The sequence below is a fragment of the Drosophila biarmipes genome, chromosome 3L (genome assembly GCF_025231255.1).
Source record: "Drosophila biarmipes strain raj3 chromosome 3L, RU_DBia_V1.1, whole genome shotgun sequence".
Lineage (NCBI taxonomy): Eukaryota > Metazoa > Arthropoda > Insecta > Diptera > Drosophilidae > Drosophila > Drosophila biarmipes.
The window spans coordinates 21,531,531-21,556,865 of NC_066613.1; the positions used below are offsets into that span (position 1 = coordinate 21,531,531).

The 25,335-nt window shown below is 43.0% G+C and overlaps 1 protein-coding gene across 33 annotated transcripts in view; it reads left to right on the forward strand.

The window, feature by feature from the left end:
- The window catches only part of LOC108034817 (CUGBP Elav-like family member 4), a 277,319-nt gene that overhangs the window by 191,296 nt on the left and 60,688 nt on the right, over positions 1-25,335 (forward strand). For 16 of the 33 annotated variants that reach the window (XM_044094806.2, XM_050886647.1, XM_050886650.1 and 13 more), the window contains one exon: positions 18,734-18,868. The exons of 15 other annotated variants lie outside the window; for them this stretch is intronic. In XM_044094806.2, the coding sequence (XP_043950741.1) occupies positions 18,734-18,868 (135 nt within the window). Of the gene's footprint in view, positions 1-12,533; positions 12,899-18,733; positions 18,869-25,335 lie in introns of those variants that run through there. 2 more of the 33 variants (XM_050886656.1, XM_050886658.1) reach the window with 2 other exon arrangements.

The following is a 25,335-nucleotide window of genomic DNA, read 5'->3' on the forward strand; positions in this document are numbered from 1 at the left end:
TCGCCGAGCCAGAGACAGAGGGAAAAAACAATATTAATAACAGAGAGCCAGCCCACAGAGCCCAATCTAGAGGGCCATAATAATACATCAGCTGTGGCAATGCCCCCGCAAGGGGTTGTGAGCGGGGCGAGGACAACGAGGACATCGAGGACATCATCCCAACCAGGCAGCTAATAGTCCTTCGCCCCCCGCAATCCTTGACGAACGGAGCTAAAAACGGGTCTGAACGATCCGGCGAACGAACCAACGAGCAACGCTTCATTGAAAAGTTTCAGCGTAATGGCTTTTGTTTGGCGTCGAGTCGCTGGGGGAGATGGCGACTGGGATGGGAATGTTTCTGGGAAGGGGGCTTTCTTCCATGGCATTAAGTAATTGATTACATCTCGAGGGACTTTTAAGCAAGCCGAACCAACACGAAATGGCACGACACTATAAACCTCATAAATTTCTATAAAACTGCTCGGCGCAATACAGTGTAAATATTTTCTTTCCCTCTTTTCTCTGCGCTAAACAGAGGCAGCGGGAAAAGGGGTAGTCCAGCAGATCGTGGAGAGGGTTGCACAACCAATTTGACTAGCCGTCGACCTTTACCGTGTTTTACCATAAACAATAACCATAATTTAAGGCCCTTTCCCCTCGAAGTCAGCGTTAATGTGGTTAGCAAAAGCCGAGCGATGGAAGGAAGGTTAACGTTAATGGTCTATCTCCAAAGGGGGTCCTATAAGTAGCTAGAGGACCATTAAACTGAAATTGCATTTGTCTTTGCATTGCAATTCAATATCGAAAAAGTAAACCCATTTTCAGGTTCGATTTTTTAGTATATCCGATGGTTTTCAGTATAAGAACCTAAATTCCAGAACTTGGGCAATTTGATCACGATTTTGACGTGAGATACCACTCTGAGTTTGTAACTGAATTCTCTTATCTTATACATTCAAATATTCCCTTTTAAAGAGGGTCAAAATTTTAGACCATTTTCATGTTTGATTTCTTCGTATGTCCGATGGTTTTCAGTGTAAGAACTAAAAACTCACCTTCTAAACTCCATAACTTGGGCAATTTGATCCCGATTTTGACGTGGCATACCTCTCTGAGTTTGTGGTTAAATTCTCTTATTTGAAACATTCAAATAACCCCTTTTAAAGAGGGTCAAAATTTTAGCCCATTTTCATGTTTGATTTTTTCGTATATCCGATGATTTTCAGTGTAAGAACCAAAAACTCACCTTCTAAACTCCATAACTTGGGCAATTTGATCCCGATTTTGACGTGGCATACCTCTCTGAGTTTGTGGTTAAATTCTCTTATTTGAAACATTCAAATAACCCCTTTTAAAGAGGGTCAAAATTTTTGCCCATTTTCATGTTTGATTTTTTCGTACATCCGATGGTTTTCAGTGTAAGAACCAAAAACTCAACTTCTAAACTCCATAACTTGGGCAATTTGATCCCGATTTTGACGTGGTACACCTCTTTGAGTTTGTGTATGAATTCTCTTACCCTATATATTCAAATATTTCCTTTTAAAGAGGGTCAAAATTTTAGCCCATTTTCATGTTTGATTTCTTCGTATGTCCGATGGTTTTCAGTGTAAGAACCAAAAACTCACCTTCTAAATTCCATAACTTGGGCAATTTGATCCCGATTTTGACGTGGTATACCTCTCTGAGTTTGTGGCTGAATTTTCTTATCTTATACATTCAAACATTCCCTTTTAAAGAGGGTCAAAATTCTAGCCCATTTTCATGTTGGAGGAATATTTTTCTGATGGCAGTTTCACAACAGAGAAATAAATCGAATAATTTTTTTTACGGTATCAATCATAATACATATAATTTCTAAACAATTATATCCAGCTAACATTCTTGATCATAAAAAAGTTAACCAAGTGAGCATTCTGACCTTGTTACCCACTCAACCCACTGTGCGCCACCTAGATATTTCAATGAACTTTTCCACCGCCATCCCATCTGGTCTATCACTCTTTTCTTGCGCTGCTCACGTTTCGTTGTGGATTTTAAATTAAAAATACAGCGAATTTTGTGCGGGTTGTGCGGGCTGCCAAACGAAACAAATAAAAACAACGGAAAGAAGACAAACAGTCCCGCCCATCTGGGGCGGTTAGCCATTTTTATGGCGCCTAATTGCACATCGTTCCCTGGGAGAAATGGGTGGAAAGGGGGCGGTGGAAGGACTCGCGGGGGGCGGGCAGGACCGAGAAGGACTCGACCGGGCCTCGGCTGTTATAATCATAAAATTGCTTTTGTGGCATACAAACCGGTTATATTGCTCCCGTGTGATATTCGCCCCCCTGGCTCCCAGGGCTCCCAAGTCCGCTTCTTCATTTTCTATACAAATGAAAAATGTTGCGGTTTATTTTCATTTGGAGTTTTTCTCCGAGTCCGCGCGGTCTAAACATAATTTGTTGCATTAATGTTGGCCACATGCACGGGAAAATGGGGAATGGGCTACTCTCGCTACGACCCCCAAAAACACACACACACTCATAGTTTTTGTTTAATTTCAATGTAAATTGCTTGAGAGGGATGCAAAGTGGGTGGGTGGATGTGTGTGTGCCCTGCTAATTGCTCGGAGCCCTTGAGCTAGAAATTTTGCGCATAATTAGTGGCAAATGTGCATATGGAAAATGTGTTTGCAAATTGCCCCGAAACCTGAACGGGTCCTGTGTTTCGGTCTATATATATTTTAGATTTATTGCGTGACATGGGTTAAACTGTAGAGGCCGCAGCGAAAACCATAGAAGAAGTACAAAAACAATTCTACTATAATCAATGTTAAGCTGCCGCCAAGGAGCCATTTTCCCCCCCTGCGCTAAGGAAAAGTTTTCATTATCATTTTTTAAAAGCGAAACCCAAAGCTCCTGGCTGTCAAATTTGCCTGTCACTCCATAAACCTACTTTTTAGGACCTCAAATGCTAAATGCCCCATAAAATATACAGGCCAAGGCAAGGTGAATGGACGAACATAAAAATGAGAAATAATAATGCCATTGACAAATACAAAGCCATAAATTATAAATGCGAAATGCTTACTTATACACGAAATCTACTTTTCCTGCCGCAAAAGCGGGGGGGCCAAAAAAAGAAAGTCCAACTGACAGCGAGGGTGGCAAAGCCCAAGGAAATGGGAAAACTGAAAACGCAACAGAAATACAAACCGCAACTTGTTATAAAATTAGTAAAATTTTCTCAGCAAACATTTACATTAACTACGAGGCCCACACGCACACACACACACACCCGCACAGAAGTATTCCCAGGACCTCCGCCCTGCGTCCTGCGCCGCCTGCAAGGACTTCAAAAGACCCATAGAAGCGTAACAAGGAATACGGAGGAGAAACCAAAGCAGTTGCAAAAATAAATAAAAAGCAAACGAGACCTGAGCCTGGTCCCAAAAGTATTAAGAGAGCAAAGCAATTAAAATATGAAAATGTACAACTTTCATCTTTTTGAGCTCATTGCATAAATCATTTCGAATGCCTGACAGGGCATTGTGGGGGATGAAAGTGGGTGGCTAGTGGGTGCTTTTCCCCACCCACCTTCTGACATTTAAATTTACTGTGTCGCTTTTGCTACTAATCAGCATAAGTCCTTGCCCAGCGCCCAAATGCTGCCCAGTGAAAAACCGAACCGAAAGTGATTTATTTCCAAATTGCCTCATCTTTCCCCCGTCGTTTTGGCTTACCTGTGGCTACTTTTTCAGCGGCCACGCCCACTGTCGGTACAGTGGCGGACATAATTACAATCATTGCAGCCACCGCGTTCTCAATTGTAATTATAAGTAGGAAACTAAGCCAAGGGGGAGACCTGCCTTGATGTTGTCAGTTGTCCCCACCAATTTCCCATGCCCTCGGGGCTGTGTGCTCAAAATTCTATATACCCATTGCTCTAAGGGGAATTCCCCTATTCCCCTGCTAAGTACATGGATGCGTGTGTCTCTTCATGTCGTCTTCAATTAAAACTTTGTACAAATTGCCAGCAATTTGTGCGCGACTCGGTTAATTGCCCAGGCCAACTGCTGGAAAGGTATCATTAGATTAGATGGGTGTTTTCCCCTGCAAATAAAAAGGTGTTGCTCTCCAAAGTTGGAAAAACTTCTGGTGCGCACCGCTAGACCTTACTTATATTTCAATTTTCATGTGCAGCCCGTGAAAATTAATTGTTATCGAAAGGAATAAATCGGGTAACTCGGTAGAAATTCAACAATTTGCCAAAATCCAGATCAGACTGTTCGAGCGCCTGCCGCATTTGCATATTTCACCTGATTTTGTTGTAAACTCTCAACTTACATGGTGTAACAAACTAACGAACATGAGAATCAAAAATCAAATTTAAAACCAAAATAATTGAAGTGTAGGCAGCATTTTGAACGATGCCAATGCATATATATACCTATAGCTATATTTATTTTTATATATTTTTGCAAATAAATACTCTGAATATCCAGGGGGGGGAAGAGGCAGTTGAGTCGAGGGCTTGATCCAGCCAAACGAGATGTGCGTATATAAACACAAGTATAACCAATCAAAAATCCAATTAAAATTGAGGAAAATTCGATTTGCATGTAAAATATGGAAAAAAAGAGACGAGAAACGAAAAGCGGAGAGAGCTCTCGTTTCACACACAAAAACCGGGGAGGTTGAGGAGGTGAAAACATAAAAAATATTTGGTATATGCGAAATTGAAAAGCCTGAAAAAAGGGCAGCTCGACACCAAGAGAACTCTGTTAGCATTGGATTGATGTGAATAGGGATCTGGCAGCAAATAAAAAAGCGAATTCGGCAGAGGCGAGCGGTAAAAAATGCAAATAATAATATAAACCTATAAACGTGCGGCATTTGGCAATGGCAAATATAGTTTGGTATCTCACGAATTGATTTGTCTCGCGGAGTTTATCCCCGTAAATATATCTACCGTGTAATTCCTTAAATCTATAAAGTTAATTTGATTTCTTTTCTGTCTCCTTTCAGGTAAGTTCAAGTTCTCTCTACCCGAAGTTCTAGCCTTAAGCTCGCAGTAAGTTTGTGATCTACTAACAAAACATCATTGAACAGTTTCATATACGACTATGCCAAGAATCTTTTCAACTGAATTCCTAAAATCTTCACTCTGCAACCCAAGAATTTCAGTCTCTCTTTGTTGACCTTTTTTTATTGCTGATCCCGTATTTGTGATGCTTGCCAAAAAGGGTTCAACTTCAACACGGAATTCGGCTTGGTTTGGCTCTCATTTGTGCATTTGACACCTTCCATTGAATTGGCCGAAAAGCAATTTATTTAGCAAATTATTAAGCACATTACGTATAGTATATAGAGGCCTCTGTCGATTTAATTAGTTTATTATTTGCGTTGCTGTGTGTTTGTGTGGTAAAATTGCGAATTATTATTGTTTAGCTGGTGTTAATAACTTTAGCGACTACAATTTTAATTGCATATTTTTGTGTGCCCTTTTTTAGCACAATAGGGGCTAGAGTGTGTGCGGCGGTGTGTGTTTGTGTGTGGCTGAGTGTTAATTAATTTTGTGCTTGAATCGCCGTCAGTTGCATTTGCAGTGGACTGCAAAGCTGCAAAGTGACCCCAGGATCGTGGCGTCGCCTTTTAATTAGTCCTCCATTTCCAATTAAATATTGCTCTTGCACTAATTAAATTTCACTTTTTGTAGCCCCCACCCTCCTTGCACGAAACCCATGTAATTTGTACAAAATTAATTAGAAATGTCCCCTTCCTTTCGCTTTTCTCCCATCGAAGTGAAGGCGAGCACGCAAAATCAAATCAGAGACTGTCGCTGAAAGCGTGGCTAAGAAAAATAACTCAAGGTAAATAAATAATTGAATTCATTAGGCAAATGAAAAATCCCGACACGAACACCTAAAGGATCTCAGCCAAAGGATATTCTATATAAGGAGAGATAGAAGGGGAAGAGTTGGCTCGCATATTGACCCAAATCGGCAGGACAACAAGACAGTCGGAGCTGTCAGAGGGCTGTTAAAAACGTAAACACACAAATAAAATACATTGTTTACCCACACACACACTCGCACTCTGAGGACACCAGTGTCCAAAGGACATTACCTGCGTCACGCCCTTCTCGAGTTCAGTGCTCGCCTTTACGGCTGCTCATTAGTGACGAAAATCGAACAACCGAGCTAAAAACTAACAACGAAAACAAGCCACACACACATGGCTATCCCCTTCAAAGGATCCTGGATCCAGGACGCCGAAGGAGGCGCTGACAAAAATACGAAAAATAACAATGGCAGTGACAAGGAAGCAAACAATACGACAAAAATAATACTGACAGGGACAGGTAGATAAATATATATGTGGGTGTATCTATATATATAGAAAAACAGGACGAACAACCGTAATAATAATGAAGCACCCACACACATAAAAAGGTGTGTATCTGTGTGTGGTTAGGAGAGTTCCCCTTCTTTTTCGTTAGTTTCAGGTTAACAAAAGCAGAGCCAGAGGGTTATTGGCCGGAAAAAGACGAGATTATTGATTCTAGATGAAATGTCACTGCGGTCGCAGCTGCGGACGTGGAAGCGTCGAATATGTATCTCATTAGGTTCAGGTTTCCACGCCCTCCCCCCCGATGGATGTTATCCAATTATCTAGCTTAAATACAGCAAATCCCTGACAGGCACTAAGAATATTTCGCACACGAAATTGCCATGCAGCCCGAAACAAAACAGGAGTTGGGAGTTTACGAGTTGCAGAACCCACTACACGCTTCATTATGCAGCAAATTAGGCCCGAGACGACGGGGCAGGATTCCTTGGCAGCCGGCAGCCCCGAGATGATGAAACGAAATTATGCATTATGCATGGAAAACATGCAGTGCCAGCAGGCCAGATCCAGCCAGAGATCCTGCCAGGACCAGGCCCCATTACACGTCAAGATGCGACGACAAACTTACCACTCCCCCGTTCCGCGTCCCCCGTCCTTCGTCCTGGCAGCGACCCCAACTTTATTATTAAATCCCAAAACTTAAAACCAAGAGGTGGAGTGAGCTAGCTCTCCGGAGTGCACTCGTAGCACAGTGAGTTATTAACACGCCTTGCCACATTTGCTGCCGAGCTAATGTGGCTTGGTTTAGTGGCTGCCCCCGGTCGTTGCACCACCCCCCCCACCAGAAAGCCAGCCCGAAACCACCGCCCATTCGGGATCCCTGTCTCCGTTTCGGGGCCAAGCTCCTGTGCCTGTCATTATGCTAAACTAAACGGCTGGCAGTGCTAGAATTTGCACCCGCAACCAGGATGCCGCCTGCCGCCTGCCTCCTGCCACCTGGCACGCCCCCCTTTCAACCCGCCCCCTGGTTGCACGTGCTTTTGCACAGGTATAACGGTAACATTTCCGTTGCAGCTTCCGCCGCTGCGAGCGCTTTATAATTATTTCGCCTGGCGGGCCTCCAGTTGATGGCATATGCTGCCTGTTGCCTGGATTGTCAGGACACGTACGTGTTGCACGGACTGCAACTGTGTGTGGGTGCCGAGAGTTATAAGCTTCATTAAGCATATGTACAGCACGTTGTAAGCCCCAGTGTGTGTGTGAGTGTGTGTGTGCTAGTGTGTCTGCCGCAATTAAGCATATTTAGCATAGGGATTTGTCATTTACCCTAAACTCACTTCCAGTGGCAGCTACTTTTTGGCCAAAAATATATAATTAAATGAAGTCTTTAACATTCAGTATTCACTGCAAGTCAAGCATGCCCATCTTAAAGCCCGACTGGCTGACATTTCTATTAAAATCCGCCAGCCCTTGGTAGCCCCAAATTGCTTTGACCTTTGAGCACCAGATGGGTTCCTTTGTGCCCCACCCCCTGATTCATAACTCTCGGGCTTCCCAGGAGCGGAAAAAATTCTTACACACGCACATTAAGTCACGTTTTCGCACCATTAACCCATAAAGAACGAGAGCCTGGTGGCCATTTCGGAGGAGTCGAGCGGAGGCGACGGCAGAAGATTTACAAATATTGAACTTTTTTTTCTTGTTGCTACCGCCACTGCCGCCTTTCAAGTCGTAAAGCAGTCACAAGCATATTTTATAGATTTTAATATGCGAGCTACATTGCCTGACTTTTAAATTCAGGCCTTATTTTCGGGCAGGTTTCCCATTCACCCTTGTCAGACTTCCGCGTTCCGTTTAGTGACTTTTTTCCCATCGAGTTGCGTGCCCTCTGACAGAGTGTCAACGTTCTTGGGGGTTGGAGTGGCAGGCGGCAAGTGGCAAGTGTGTGTGTGCCTGGCAAAAAGAGGCAGCTTGATAAGGGTTTATCAATGCGACACAGTAACTCAGTGATTTACTCGTGTGTGCGTTGAATTTTCTTCTTTTTTTAATTTTGAAAATTGAAAAAGTGACTTGCTCTTCTGACTGAGCTCATCCCTTAAAAGTAATTGAAACCGCCTTAGACACTGAAAACATAGTTGCATCAATACAAATACTTCGTTCTACCTTCAGCAATTTGCTTTAATTGTCATTACCATTGATTGCATTCATCTGCTCTATATGCTCCCCCATCCAAGCCAGCATCTTCCTCTACTTTTCACTAACATTTCAATCTGCCAACCCACAAAGTTGCCAAAAATTGTTGTGGTTTTTCCTGCCGGCTCGCTCAAACCTCTTCTGCGCACAAAATATTGTGGGAAAAAGCGCTTTTCATCTTATGAAATCATTTTTGGCTTTCAAGGATTTCTGGGCCAGAGTCGAAAGAGGAAGGATACACCTTGCCAGTGCTATTTAAAATATCCCCTCTCTATCCTGCACATTGGGAAAGCAAATAAATTGGTTTCGTAACCGCAAAAGCCAAACGAAGGGGGGGCGGCAGTCACTTTCTCACATCAATTCAATTCAATCAGACATCAAGCATATACAATTTTCACTCGCAACACAGGAATTATACAATCAATGGCTTGCCAGCGAGCAAAATCCCCGGCTCCAAGGATCCGCTGCCACCTTAGCCCCCCGAATCCTGGGTATCTGGCTGGAGAGGAAATAAAATGCGGCAGGCACGTTGCAACACTATTACTTATTTCGCCGGCACTCACAGACAGGCAGGCGCAGGACGACAAGGACGACAAGGACGACGTCTGACTGAAATGAACTACGTTTGTTTGTGATTGTGCGGCTGTGCGCAGGTGGAATCCAGAAGCCCAGGTGCCTTGCCCGGGAAAGGGAGAGGGGAACCCGGAGTCTAAAAATGCAATAATCTTTCAGCGCCGTCGTCGTCAGCGTTTAAACGTGACTTTTAAGCATGATGTTGTAATATTTTAACTTGACTAAGAAAGGCGAAAAGGGAATGAGGGGAAGGGATGGGTGGAAAAAGGACCTGGGCTTGGATCCTCCATTGTGTGCGGCTGCGAAATTGTTACAAATGCCCCCAGCGTGCATTTTATGGCCAGTGCGATAAATAAAATGTTGCAACAAACAGGGCCAACACACACACACACAAACACACACATGCTGGTATGCCCAGAAATATGTGCAAATAATATGGGAGCGAGTTGCCTGGCCAAGGTACGAATAGTCCTTGCTGCTCCTGGCTGCCAGGCAGTCAGACAAACAATAACATAAATTTCGTTAGCTATTTTATTTTTTTACCCCCACTGTGTGTGTGTGTGTGTGTGAGTTCGTGCCAAGTAATTGTGCAATATGTTTTAGAGGCTGGCAGCCGAGAGCCTTGACCAGGATGCGGAGTTCCTTACTGCCGGTCGCTAAGTAGTGGAAAGTCAAAGGAGATCCCGGCTTTAAAGGGATCCTGCAGCCACTGCTGCATCAGGTTAAATGTGCGTTAAACTGCTAAACGTCTTGCCAACTTTGTCGGCCATTACAATTACCGTTGGCCGCTTTCCATCATCCACTGCCGCTTTTTCTTCCCCTCCATGCGTAATTGTAATTGCAGGCCAAGGATCTGCACGGCGCCCATCTATCTGTCTTGGCCGAAAGCTTAGACAAGTTTGCTGCTAAGCCAACATAAGACCCGAAAGCATTTCATATACCCAAACGGAAGAGGCAACAAACTGCAAAACTTGTGTTGCCGTATTTGTCCGAGCGATTGTGTAGCTTAGGGTGGACCACTGTGGAATAGAATTGAAAGGATTTTATTGTCCCTTAAGCCGAGTATCAAAGTTGCCTTAAATTGTAAGCATAACATGCGTAGTTATGTCAAGAAAGTCCTAAAAAATGTATTTTACATTTATTCTTAGAATTGTTATTAGCAAGCAATTTTTTTTATATGTATATATTTAAAGATATGTTCTACAATTATTTGAGAATTTTTTAGACATGCTAATAAATATTTAAGAAGAGGGATCTGGTTTCGAACCTGTGTTTCTAATTTTCTAACTCAAAGTATCTTCAAAAACTTTTTTTTGCATATAAAATATTAAAGTAGATAAATAAAATCAATATCTCGAAATTTTCATTATTGTATTTAAATGGATTGTGTTGTAAGTATTGTGTTCATATGGTTAAGCTAGTTGAATCAATTAAATATTATAATAATTTCGCTTCTACGAATAAGGTCCACCCTAGTGTATCTGTGTGTGGCTCAGTCCGTTTCTGTTGTTTTCGCTGTGGTGTTTGTCTTAGTTAAATTCCGAAGGGCGTAACGGGTAACGAGCGGGGTGCATTGAGTGCGGCTTAAGTGTTCATCGACTCAACCGCAGCAGCAGCTCTGCTCCGCAGGGGAGGTCCTTTGGCGCTCCTGCCCACCAATCCTTGCCAGGCCACCCCCCCGGCTGTCAATAGTCTGAGTCTGCTGCAAGTTCAATTAATTGCGCGCAACGAACAAACAAACAAACAGCAACAACTACAGCTACAAGAACAGCAACAAGGAAAAGCAACCACAAAAATTAAATTAAAGTAGAGCGTACCCCCTCCGCCCCTATATCATGCCGGCTCTCTCCCCCTCAATCTGCCCCTCTCTTTCTGCACTACCCCTTCGTGCAAATGAGTGATGTGCATGAAGAGCGCTAAAACACTCTTGTTTGCCTGTGTGAGTGGGACGGTGCCTGTGTATGTGCTTGGCTGTGCTTGTGTTTGTGTGTTGGGGCTAGATGAAGACGTATGGTTATTGTGATGACTCTGGGAAAATTGATAAATATTGCAAAACGCACTAGCACACACACACACACCCACACATGAGAGGGGGAGGGTGGAACATATAATTTAATTAAAATGTTTTACGTAAGACATGTTTATTGAACCATTTTCTGTTAAAACTTCCCAAAGCAATTTGATTGACGAACTTGACTTGGCTGCAATGTCCTCTTCCCCTTTCTCCGCCTTTCTCTCGCTTTGTTGGTTTTGTTTGTTGATTTGTGGCATCAGCTGCTGTCAAGGTGTTGAAGAGTGTGCTGCGCCTGAAGTTTTGCATTGACTTGCCACTCGGAGAGTGTTGTTTTCCAAGGGTTAAGTCAGGCAAAGTGTATTCAGCTAAGGATGCTTTAGGGCAGGCATAAATGATGGAAGACTTTGTTTTTCAGATCTAGCATTATGCCGCACCTCACTTACAAACATCTATTGCTTTTCCAGTGCCCAATCAACTGTTGTGGTAATTCCCTGGCCATAGGCCCTTATATTTTCCTACCATCTAGACTAGTTACTTTTACTACTACCTTGTATCGATATGTAACCACCTTTATTTCCGTACATACGCATATGCCGTCTGTTGTTGTCGTGTATTTTATCATATTTACTTTAATCTTTATTACGTATCTATAAGCGAATCATATGACCATCAAATCAGTGACATATCAAACTTTGATGCTCTTAAATATCAGACAATTTGTACCCGTAAATATATCGTACTTTAATAATATTTTAGCTGATTTTTTCGTTTCCATTCTAACACCCAAAAATTTCCCGCCCACCCCGCATATTTATCTTAATTAAATTTTCTGTTTATTTTGGCCCCAATAAAATTTTATACCTCTGTGTTGTTGTTTTTCGATGTTGTGCGTACAGTTTACCACTGAAAATAGTCGACACAATTCAGGAAAGACTTAAACGATTATGTTAAATGTTGTGCTATATCTACTCTTATTTACGTACCTCTTCAAGCGGCTGGCCGCAAAAATTTAAATAGCAATTTTGTATTGTTGTGCCACGTAAACATTTGTTGTGCATTGTTTTCGTGTTGCTCTTTTCCGTAGTATAAAAATACATAAGCCAAATTGCGAAAAAAGATACAACAACAAATAAACCAATTAATTAACAATATGCAACAACATTGACAAAGTAAATATTTTACTACAGAAAAACCCCCGACCAATCAGAAAAACCCAAACAACAACAGAGATTATAAAACTTTATTTATTCTTACTTTTCTCTTTCTTTTTTCTGCTCTTCTCTTTTTTTGCAAAAACTTTGAAAACCATCATCAAAAATACGAAAACCAAAACCCAAAAACCTGTACACGAATTTAGCCATCGGCGTGAGAAGCAACGAAATGAAGGCGTTCCACTAAAGAAGGCGTTCACAATGGAAGCTTGGAGAATCCATACTAAGTAGCAAATAACTCGACGATTGCACAAGTGCAAGAGGAGGGGCCCCCAGCAAACGTCCATTCGAATTAGATATTAAATCTGTGCTTAAAGGCATCAAAGTTTGTCAGTGTCAACCGTTTCATTAGGAAGTGATAAGTAATCGTAATAAGCCGTGCCTCAAGTAGACAGAGCTTTAAGCCCATCAGTTCAAATCGAAACGAAGTGCTGAAATACAAAAATAGCCAGTCAAATTAAAGATATTATACTACTTAATCTTAACTAATAACACTCCGTTGCATTCCAAGCATATTAAACTAACAAGCACGGTACACAAAGTTACTAGAGCAAAGCAACCAAAAAGCAGACAAGGTCTAGAGATACAAACAAAAAGTAAGCATTAATATTAACATAAAGTCTAGCCCTAAGATTTATTTCCCATAAGCTTAAAGTCGGGTAAAAAATGTTCGGAGCTCGGGGAGCTTTACGGCCATGTCTTCTGGCCATTTCCAAAAATCCAGAGACCAGAGTTATAAAACGGAGACAGACCATATAATTATACAAGCGTATGCAGGACGAACTCCGTCTAGCGCCCATAAACTTTAAATTCCGCTTTATCGTGAGTTGCCCCTTATTATACCCACATATCTTGTGCATATATAGATGAAATAAAAAACAAATCTGTACAGACATAAACGGCAGCCACAAAGAGGACATTCTCCGGGTGACATTTTCCTCTTCCGTCGACTTTCCTTTCTACCGCCTTTTTTTTTGCTTTCTTTAAGCATTTCACGTGAACTGCGGACACTTTTATGCGTTCGAAATGAAAATGCCATGTGCCATTAACATTATCCCTGACGCGTCACTACTTAAAATAAAAATTTCTATATTTTTTACACATTTATTTATATCAAAAGGAGCAGCGATGGCGGGCACCTATTGGTCGTCGCTCGTCGGTGGCCTTTTATGGCCAATTTCTGGTTACCCACAGTGTGCAGCCAATTTCATGTCAAGCTGAAGGTGAAGCTGGAGCTGCAGCATGATAATCCCGGGGTCATAAAAAATTTTTACTTTATATTGACTTTTAGTGTGATAGTCAAGCCAGCGGAAAAAAGCGGAGACAAGGTGCACATGAAATGTTAATGGCTTGTCAAGATTGCCTTTCCAAGTGGCACAGGAGGCTGTGGGCGAAGAAGTCCAAATTTATCACCGACTGCAAAATGAAATGCAAATGTTTTCCGTCTCTAGAAGCCAAGAACCACGCTGAAAATACGGCGGATACTGGATGTTTTAATAGTTCAAAAGGTTTTTCAATTACCCTCAGAAAACCCCTTCTCAGTTTTAAAGTAATTCTTTTTTTGGGGGATACATTTTCTTTAAGACCAACCCCAAATGGCTGTGCTTTCTTCGGTGCTCAGGAAGTCAGACTAAAGTTTATCCCTTTCAATATTAATTAACACTTCAATACCACAGCCACGAAGACAAAGTTTCCGCCCTCTTCGCATTTCCGGCCTCGGTCTGCCTTTGACTTTTGGCCCTTTCTGGCCAAGACGAAAACTTTTGTGCCTAAAAATGTGACTATGGAAATGTCTGGCACTGCAGCCGCACGCAAATTTTGCGCTGACACTAATTAACAATTAGGCGCATTTTAGCGACTCCTTCCCAGCCCTTTTCCAATTCCCAAAAACTCAGAAGCTCAGAATCTGAACTGTCAGCTGGCTTAACTTTTGAACTACTTACAAGGCTAATAACTAATTTACTCCTAACTTTGGGCTGGCTCTCGCTTTCGCCAGAATGCCTACAATTCAGTCAGTTTGTCCCCAGCCTATAGTCGAGTTTTACGCTTATTACGGAAGAATTTCAAACTGACAAATAAACTCGAGAGCTCAAAAGTCGCCGGAAGGAGGCCCAAAGGATTCGCGACACAATGGCAACAAAGGCGGGGAAGCTGAGTTATCTCTAGTCATATTTAAACGTCAAAAGACTGAGGGGAGACTTTTGACAATTGCCACACAATTGTCGGGCGACGACACCAACTGTTTGCTAAGGGACTCATAAAGGGAGCATTTAGCTTATTTGCCAGATAAATACTGACACCTCCTCGCCGGCTCTTCAGGGGGATGACTTTCAGACTGTCTGGCTGCCATAAAAATGGCATGTTGTCGACTATCCAGCAGCGCCTGCAGGCACACTTGGCCAACAATTAGGGGCAATATTGATGGGGCAGCATACCATTTGCCGCATCTGAGCCCCCAGATTGGGCTTTAGCATATGGCAAAGGAATTGATGGCACGCGGAGTAATTTACATTTTAATCAAGGATGAGCTTCCCTCTCTTCAGACTTTCACCCCTTCCCTTGTCGAAGAATCAGATTCCTGAATATTTTTACATTAGCCTCGTTACATGTCAAATGAGTGTCACTAATTACATATTAATTAGTTTCCTTTTACCAGTCACTCGGTCCCACACTCCCCCAAACGAAGCACATCATCAATCACAGCGAGTAGAAGAGGGCTCTAATAAAATCTGGAAAAATGCAAATGAAAAACTACTTACTCTAGGCTTAGGCCCAAAGTGCCTCATGCCTTAATCAATGTATATATATATATAGATACATTTCTAATTAAATTTTCATTACAAGCTGCTGAGAAAAGCGGGCATATCAACGTGAAGAGCCAGTTGGACAGCATTAAGTAGACGATTTGGTGCTCGTTTACCCATTTCCTGCCTAAGTAATTACAATTTCAATAATTTATAGCAAAATAAACGTGGTCGGACAAGAGATACAAGCACATAAATACAGTATACAGGCAGTAATTTCAGGGGGTTGATTCGGGCGTTTCGCTTTCAATCAGTTTTTGCCAAGCAAATATTATTCCAAGACGGCTCCCACTAAGTTTTGTAATTATAACGGAGAGCTGCAAAATCCCCTCAAAATAATTAATAACTTAAACATATTTACATAGCATTTTGAGCTATCTGCCGTAATCAGATTAAAACATTTTGCAGATATGAATTGGTCGCATTACGGCAGGATCTTCATTTGCAGCTCAGTTAGTTCACAGAATGCTGGCTAAGCTGTGAAAATTAATGGAGTATTTATTTGTTTGTTTCATGATTTATTAGCTGCAATAGGATAGCTAAGACTGAACATAATCTCTGGAGCAAAGTCAGCCTTTGAGTGCAGAAATTCCATCATAATACGGACACCTGATTCATCAGAGATCTCCCCCACGCCTCCTCCCATGCATTCAGTTATTCAAATGGGGCCTCACACTTGCCGAGGGGAAGAACTAATCCTCAGACGCTCATTAGCAGCCATTAAACGTCAATTTACATGTCAATTGGCAACGGTGCCCAGCCAGCCAGCCAGTCAAAGGAAGTACAGTGAAAAAACGGCTAGGAGAACGGTCTGCGGAGGGAGTCCTGGGACACATGAGCTTTGAGCTTTGACTTTCGCTTTGTCAGCGACTTTGTGTTTAGTTTTTTCCCCTCGCCTTTTTTATTTATCCTCTGGCGCCGCTGTCTCCACAATTTTTTGTATTATTCATAGACGCGACTGGCTTTTTCACCTTTGGCCAGGACTTAAAATACAATTACTCTCCCCCGGGAGGGGGCAAAACAGCGCTGAAGATGCAGCTGGATGTTGGGTACTAGATGTTGGATGCCGGATCCAGGGGCTCCTGGCTGGGAAGATAAGCAAAAACATAACGTGCAACAATTAGTGGCCTGTCCTTGTCGTCTGCCATGGCGCAGCACATGTATATAGCACAAAAGTTGCCATGTGGTTAGCTAATTTAATTTGGCTTTCTTCTGGCCGCACTACCCCCTTTCACTTTGGCTGGCAGCATCAAAGACAACGACACGTTAATGACTTCTTTTGCCCGGGCAGGCATAAAAATAAAATCCAAAAACTGCGACACACATGGCGGGCAAAGGAATCACGGGAGGAGCCAGGGACCAAGGACCCAGACCAGGAGCCACTTAACTTGTCTATATGAGCCTAATGGCCTTTAATATTATTTTCACTGCTCTTTCCTTTAGCTCGGAGACCGACAAAAAAGAAAGTAAAAAACCAAAAAAAAAAAGAGAAAAGGAAACAGGAGAAAGCAGAAAGCAGTACAAGCAAAAGGGAATCACTGAAAGCCCTGTGTGCATTTTATCCCTGCCGGTCTGTGTCGTTGTGCCCCAGGTAATTGTAGAAAATTGCTGCAACGCCAGGCTAAACATTGTGCAAATCCCTTTGTCCTGCCCGCCGCCACCCACTGACCTTTTTCACCCTCTCCGGCGTTTTTTTTCGGCTCGGCCGCAACTGTTAACAGCCAGTTGAACTATGCCATTTCATATGTACAACAGCAGGCGCCGCAAAGTATGCTGCACTATTTTTACCTTGTCCTGCCCTCCGTTTCAACGTGCTTTACATTTTTATTAAGCCAACCCTTCCACTTTGGCCCCACTCCGGCTGTTGTTTAGCATGCCAGGGGCGTTGTTTGGCTTATTGCACGTGCTTGGGAGGGCAAGGAGTTCCAGAGGAAAGGACCCGAGCCTGGAACCTGGAACCCAAATGCCATTAGGCTTAACCCGGACACAAGACAATTGCCTGCAGGCCATGTGTGCATGGGGCCAACGTGTCGTATTAGTTATTTTCTACTTCGATTGCTTTTGCCACTTTAACGCGACAGCAGCAGCAGCAGCAGCTGGGGCGGACTGGCTGGGCTGTCTGTGGCAAGTGTTTTGCCAATTATGTGACGCTCAATTTTCGATATGATCCGAGTGGGCGTGCGAGTGCGAGTGTGGTGTCCTTGGATCCTTGGCTCGAGCTTTTGTGGAAGGCGAAAAACGTGAAATAGCATTGGAAAATGTGAAATTGAGAGGCGGCAGTCGTGACAGCTGCCGTTTGTGGGACCTTACCCGCTTACCAGTAGATATTGATTAGATTTTAGAGAGTCTACTGCTGATCACCACCATCTATCGCTCAACCATTAGACCACCCACTAACCCCACCCAAAGCCTAGACTCTAAGTACTTTTAAGCCATATATTTCCTCATGCTCGCCCGTAATTTTACCGATTCTTTTTTCAAGTAGTGGCATAGAGTGTTCAATTACCTTTCAATGTCTATCCTTAACTCAGTAGCTCTGTGCGTGGCCAGCTTGTATGTCTGTGTGTGCGAGATGGTTTGCGTGTGTGTTCTATATATACATATACATAAATATCATACTTATATATTACGTATCTTATGAATAGCTAATTTCGATTCTCGTAAATTGTAAGTTAAACCAAAAACAAATTGTACGACAATTTTAACTAAATATCACCCATTTTATCTTCTTTTCTTTCCTTTTTATGTAACACTTGTTCGTGCTCTATATCAAATATATATGATTGAAACGAAAAAAAAATGAATACATCAAAATTGGCAAAATTGGAAAACTGACAATTCTTCTCTTATGATTTTCAAAAACTGATTTCACTTCTTTTGTGGTCTTATTCGTATTCTTCTGATTTGATTCGGTTCATTTTCCTTATCGAAATTTCTACCTTCTTGATGCAACAATTTCAACAAAACAAAATTCGTTCCGCTTATAAAATCAAAATTTGTACTCCCTCTTCCCACCCACGAAAAAAAAAACAAAAACGAAACCTAACCACATTAATAAATGTTGTAATTGTATTTGCTCTATTGGTGCCCAAACTATCCACCCAAACACCAACGAATTTCTTCTTAACTAAATGTTGTTGCTTTTACTTTCCTTTGGGTATTTTGCGCCTGTTGAAATTTTGAACAAATTTACCAAACAAAAAACAATTACGTAAATGTGCCTGCTGCGTTCGTTACTCGTTACAAAAAAAAAATGTTGCGTAATGTGTAACCCTGTTGCATTTACATCTCTCTTTATACGACACACCAACACATTATGATCGATATAAATATTATTTTTCGGTATTCATTTTTCGAATTTTGAATTTTATTTGATGCGAATTTTCTCTGGCTATGGCTTCTTGATTGAAAACTTATCATTTTCACACACGAAAAACCGAAACCAAAACGATCGAACACTGCCACACACACATTGCCACTTGTCCATTTTGCCGTCTCTTTTGGTGCAACAATCGAAATCGAAATCAAAATCGAAATCGTAAATCAATCGTAATCAATCAAAATCAATCGGATCGATCGAATCACACGACATGACATGCAACATGAACAAACCCGAAACCCAAACAGAGCATTTAGATCGCAAGCTGTTCGTTGGCATGCTCAGCAAACAACAGACCGAAGACGATGTTAGACAAATCTTCCATCCGTTCGGCACCATAGAGGAGTGCACCATTCTTCGCGGCCCGGACGGTGCTAGCAAAGGTGAGTACAGTCCATCCTATCTATGAATAACTATAGTACTTACTGCCTATCTACAGCTATATCCCTTTGAATTCCCCCCACCCCAGATACTGTTCATATTAAGTATACGTAACGTGTTCGGCTCGTTGACTGTTGTATTTTCCAGTTATTTGATTAAACTTAAGATTCTGTTGATCGTTACGTTTTTTGGCATTAGCTTGGTTGTCCGTAGACGTGCTAAAATTATTTTAGATTACAAAGCCCGGCTGTATCGTTGTCGTATAGCTTGTGCCATCCGTAGGAAGCTATTCGGGGTAATATTAAGTATACGCAGTGTTTACCCTGTTTATCATACGGCTTCTGCCCTGCTCAGGGGGCGGAGAACTGGTCAGTCAACTGATACAGTGGCAGCCAGAAAATGTGGCCAGCTGTGCAACGAGCCAAATAATCATCACAAACATAACCATAACAATTACGCGGAGTTTGCAGCTGGGGGGCCTTGAGGTGGCATAAAATAAAAATCGGGTAAACAGTTCAATTAAAGTTGTTTGCTTTTGGCAGTGCTGCGCGCTTCACACGCCGGCCATTTGCATTTGTATGCGGCATTTGCAAGTAAAAATACGCGCGCACACACCCACACACACAGGGGGGTGGGGTAAAAATAAAAATAAGAGAACAAAATAAAAGAGAGATAGAGGCAGTGGCAAGTTTCGTTTGTTTTAATATGCAAGTAACTTTTTTAACAATAACATTCCATTTTATTATGTCAAAAGTTTTGGTTTTACAAATACAGACGCACACACCCGCACACACAGATACGAACAGAGCGCACACAGATACACTGGCAAACAGTCGGTCTGTGAGTGTAATTGTGTCTTTGTTGTATACTTTTATTTTGCTTACATTTGCAACATTTTTGACTGCCGTGTGCGTGTGTATTTCCATGTTAATGTTTGTTATTGTTGTTCTTTTGTTGGCGTTTATTGTTGCCATTTTGATATGCATGAAAAGGCAGAGGCGGCCGGCCTCGGCGGTCGGAAGGGGGCGTGGCCCATTGGCCATGTGACACTCTGCATAGGAAACCAACTGTTCAGGGGTTTATTTATTATTTCTGTTTGTTTTTGTGTGCTCTGCTGTGTTTTTCTTTTTTATTTGCTTAGGGGTTGGTTTTTAAGGGGGCAGCTTGGCAGGGGGAGGCTGCACTTAGGCCTTTCAAACGGCTGGAGTGGGCTCCTGAGATTCACGACAGCCATCAGTTTCCAATCAAATTGATGCCTGAAATTTCCGCACAAATTTGAATAGCTGAAATATTTCACGCATATATTTATTTGCCAGCCCGCGCAGGAATGTCAAACGAATCGTAGACAAAGCAGCGACATAATTTGATACAAATTTTCATTTTTCTCCGCCTTGTTTCCTACTTTTTTGACTTCCTGTCGAACGGAAAAACTGGTTGTTGATGTCGTCGCTCTTCAACTTCGACAGTGGCTGCGTGCAAAGCCGCGAAAACTGTCAGTCGATGTGGTTAAATTTTTTAGGCGGTGTGGCTGGAGGGGTAGGAAAATTGCGGCTGCGATGCCAACATATCATTCTTCATTAAAATGCGCTTCAAAGTCAGCTCAACTGGAGCAGAGACTGGCGCTCCCTTTTTTCGGAGTCGCAGTTGGTGTTAGGAAAGTGACAGGCGCTAGCCTGTGTAAGTGCCAAAATCCATCAACGTCAATGCCCTCCGTCTCCGCACTTTTCCGCTCCGAATTATATTCAAAGAAAATCGACTTCGCCGAGGGCAAGGCGGGGTAAGTGCAGGGTGCGAGTGGCGGTTGGCGGGGTAATGAGGAATGAACATTGACTGACTGGGCGAACTGCAAATGTATGCAAATGATGATGCATGTGGCAGCGAAATGCGGTGACGCCGAATCCGAGGGCGAACAATAATAACCCGGCCCCCAGTCCTTGGAACACCGATGTCTGTGCGCCTGACAGGCCACGGGAATAAGCGCAACCATCATGTTAAATTATGCAAATTCGATTTCAGTGAGTGAATGAAATGAAACGAGGTAAAGGAAAGGTTTTTCTGGCCGGGGACTTGGGCTGACTTTGAAACTTTGGCCCAGCACAAAACACAAAGCATGTGGTGCAGCACTGGGAGAAAAAGGTGAAAAAATAAATCATTTGAGTAAATTCTTTAGTGAGGTTCAATGAGATTTTATTTATCTATGAAGATAATATATACGATATTCTAGATTGCAGCCACTAAACAAAAACAAATAAATACGATTACCATAAATCACAATGAGCTAAATTTGTAAATTAAATGATACAATTGACCGTGCAGCAAACAATTATTTTCAACTACTAGCAAATAGTTGCACTAAATTTGATTTATCATCATTGTTTATTGCCTGGAGTAAATCTTTAATATTACAAAAAGCATTTAGTACAATTTTAAGTGGGGGATTTCACCTCTGAGATTATTATGTTTTTACCTGACCTGAACCATTTCTCCGTGTGTAACCATGTGGCGGAGGCGAAAAATTTTGCATCCCGACAATGGCAGGACACAGGCAGAGGCCAGGAGACAGAAGCCAGGAGCTGGGAGCCAGGAGCTGGAAGCCAGGAGCCTGGAGCCGCTGGCGGCTCATTTGATTAGAATATTCATGCATGCACTTCATTGTCATCAAGGCTGGCAGGCAGCAAAGTTGTCATCTCGTCCTAGGTCTTGTCATCTGTGCAATCAACACAATTGTGTGTCTGCGCCGCAGTGTTCCACTGTCCCTCTCCCTCTGCCGCCGATGGAGCCCACTGTACCGCCCTCCGTCCGCCGGCAATCAGGGCTCCCATGTGCGTGTATATGAGCAGCAGCGGGTGGTGTCGCCTAGCGTTTTGCATAAGTAGCCGCACGAGTGTGGAGGCTGTCAGGAGGATGCCAGGCGGAGTCCAGGAGGAGGCTCCTGTTGCTGACATAAGTTGACACTGAATGGGCGCCCCTTTTGGGCTCAGAGCGCTTTCTGCGGCCTAATCACTGCCACTGTGGGCTGTCATTAAGTAATTGGCCCAGGAGCCACGCTCTGGAACTCAATTAATTTAAAGAATACACACTCTAGTCGCCCAGATTTCGCCAGCGCAGACCTTGAGTCAATCGACCATTGTCAAGCTGGGCTGCCAAAAACATAAATTGAATTAAAGCGTCGTTTAGACTCGAAATTAATTCGAAATGTCTCGCTTTGTCAAATTAACTTTTAATTGCCGCAAAAGCCAACAAAGAGCTGAATCGTCGACGTCTTGCAGCTGACACACAAAAACAAATTCCAATTAATACATGGCATACGCACACCCACGCACACACACATCAATTTCTGTGCGGCTGACACACGCACTCACACACGCAGAGACAATGGTGCGCCGTAAAGTAGACTTCAAATGTTTGGCCTGCATTGTCGTCTATCATATCAAAAGCGGCGCAAACCCCATAAATGCCAATAATTAATGTGACATTTTCGGCGTAATTGAGGCAAGTATGCAGCATGCAGCATGCAGCAAAAGCAGCAGAAGCATCGGCAGCCTGTCACAACCGCACAACCAATGAGCAAATGAGTGTCTCTGAATCCCAGTGTGCATGCGTGTATTTCAAAGCATTCCCCAAAACTGCCTGGCATGCCAAGTGGCAAACTGCTTCCATTTTCGCCCTCCCCCCCGAAAGCAGCCACGCTTGGCTGGCTAATTGAATTTCAGCACATAGCTCTGGAAAATTCTGAGGAAAAAATGAAAAAAAAAAAAACCGGGAAAAACAGGGAGTGTGCAACAAAATTGTGTCGCAGAAAACTCAGGTGCGTGCTCTGCCAGCGCCCGTTGCAGCTCAGTTTAAAGAGCAAATTTATTGCCTGCAAAAAAGTTAAGTAGCCTTCACATAATTGCTCAGAGCAAAAGTTTTAATACCCCATCCCCTGGCTCACGGGGCTTTTGGCTCAAACTTTGCAATGACAGTTTAAGTTGTTTTTCAGGCTGTTGCTGCTTTGGCTGTGCTCCACTTGTTGTTTGGCCAACAAATTTTTACAGCCAGGGGCTTGGGGCAAGTGCGGGGAAAAAGGCAGCTTCCGCCGGTTGTCAACTCTCACTTGCTCACACCCCGTCCCCCGCCCCATGCAGTTGCACACACACGCACACACACCATATATCACCGTGCCAGCTCTGGCATCATCATTTCATTTCAATTTCAATTTATATGAGCAAAGTTTTATGAAGTGCATGTCAGGCTGACTGTCGCTTTGCTCCACTCCTGTTTCAAGCGACGAGCCAACCACCCCCTGGCGCACTGCATTTATTAAATTTCATTTCATTTCAGCTCTATGCTCTATACTCATGTTTATTTTACAGCACACTAAAAAGTTCTAACAAGTGCTGATTGAGTGCGCTGCAAAAACTGTCAAACGGAACCGAACAAAAGCCCCGAACCGCGGGCTCTGTTGTAAAACTCAAATTGAATTTAACGCTTATGACATGCGAGAGCTTTGCTTTATTGGATTCTTTATAATAATGGCTGCGAAAGTGTGATGAGATTTTGGCTCAGAGGCTGTTGATTGGATTGCAGATGAAACACCCCTCTGTGGGGGTATGATAACTATCCGCTATATTCCAAACCATAAATCTAATTTATCCAAAGTTTCCTTAATTAGAGCTCCACATCACCCGGTGGATTCATAAAACACAGCTCTTAATGCGCCTTAATTAAAACAGAACTTCAAGTGCCCGCCGGAGTCTATAACTATTTATTGCGTGCCAAGAAGCGGCATTTACCCGGGCATAAGAAAAAATCGGAGTAATAATAATAATGTAAGTTGTGGCATAAGCTCATAAGTGCCATTTAAGCCGCAGTCATCCTTGTTGCTGTTGTGCCGCCGGCAAGCCAAAAGTCCTGGACTGCAAAATGCCACACAGGCTGAGGAATTAAAATACATATCAAAAATGCGGGGGCGGCTAAGGGGGAGCGAAACAAACGCGAACTTTTGCGTCTATAGACCAAAAACCGAAACCAGAAAACCCAACAAAACTTTGCCGTCGCCTTGGCCACAAGTCTTTTGTGAGTCCTGATCCTGATCATTTTCCTGAGCCTCTCCGGACCCCAGAAACGTGTGTGTGTGCGATGCAGCTTAAATTTAATTGCACCATGGCCAAAGTTTCATATGCAAGTCGGGGCTAGGGGCTGGGGGGCTGGGCGAGTCCAATACATTTTTATCACATATACGGTATGGTAGAACTAGAAAAGGCGTTCCGCTTCTTGCCCTGCTTAATGCTAATTAACATGCAACACACCCGAAACTATGCAGTGAATTCTGAAGCACACCAGCACACGGACGAAGGTCAGAGCAATTAAACGTGGCCAAGGAAAGGACGAAGGAGCTAGACGAGCAGGAAGTGGCTGAAATTTGATGCCGTCAAGCCGGGCCAACGAGTCATAAAAGAACCACAAAGTGCCAGCAACTTATGCCACTCGCCGACCAGCGTAGAAGGAATAGAAGGGAAGGACCCGGACCAAGCATATTCGTACCCTGGCCATATCAATCGGTTCTCTATCCCCCAGATACCTATCATTTTCATTGAAAGTAAATAGCTTTGTTAGACTTCAAAATATTCATTCATTGTCTAAATTTTAACAAACACTTTAGTACCATTTTTTCTCAAAAAAGGTTTCACTGGAAATGAAATGAAAACTCAAAAGTATAACACCTAGTTGATTGATACTTTTTTATGTAATGATATATTCTTTTAAGTCAGTATTACTCATATTTAAAGCATTTCCTGGCGACTATTTTACCAATCCAAGCTTGGTATGCAACTCTGAACTGTTTTCGAATTTCGGTTTGGTTCTTAGATATCTCAGCTCACCCGTTTTTGCTGCCACTTCATTCGCCCATTTTAAGTAGCTCTTCTTATATAGTATCCCACGCGATAAAGGTGTAATAGAGGAATTTCCCTGTTAATATTCATCCCTATGTGATACCCTGTGCCCATGTAGTCGCAGCTATATTGCTGCCGCCCGCAATTTCGTTTCATTATGTGGCCATGTTGGTGGCAAGTGTGCTTTATTAACACATTTCGTGGCCCACCCCCCACACAGAACCATATACGTAGGAACATAACTTTTTTAATACCCATCGCCATTGCCATTGCCATCGCCATCGGCACCGCCAGCTGCCTGGCAGGACCAACAGGACGGGCGCAGGACGGGCTGGCTTTAGTTGTAATAGTTTAATAAAGTAGTAAAAGCTGCGGAAATTAGATTTGACCGCAACACACGGGCACAGGAGACCGTCGGGGCCCGGGCGAAACTTTGCCGCAGCCGGGGAGAGCAAAAAATGTTGTACAAGCCGCACGGAGAAGCCGCTTCTTTGGGGCTCCTGGTTTCTTGTCAATAAAAATGTCAAAAAAGTTTCGGCTAAGCATTAAGCACAAAGTTTTTGGGCCAAGTGGCGGGGCCAGGCAGTCGGTGA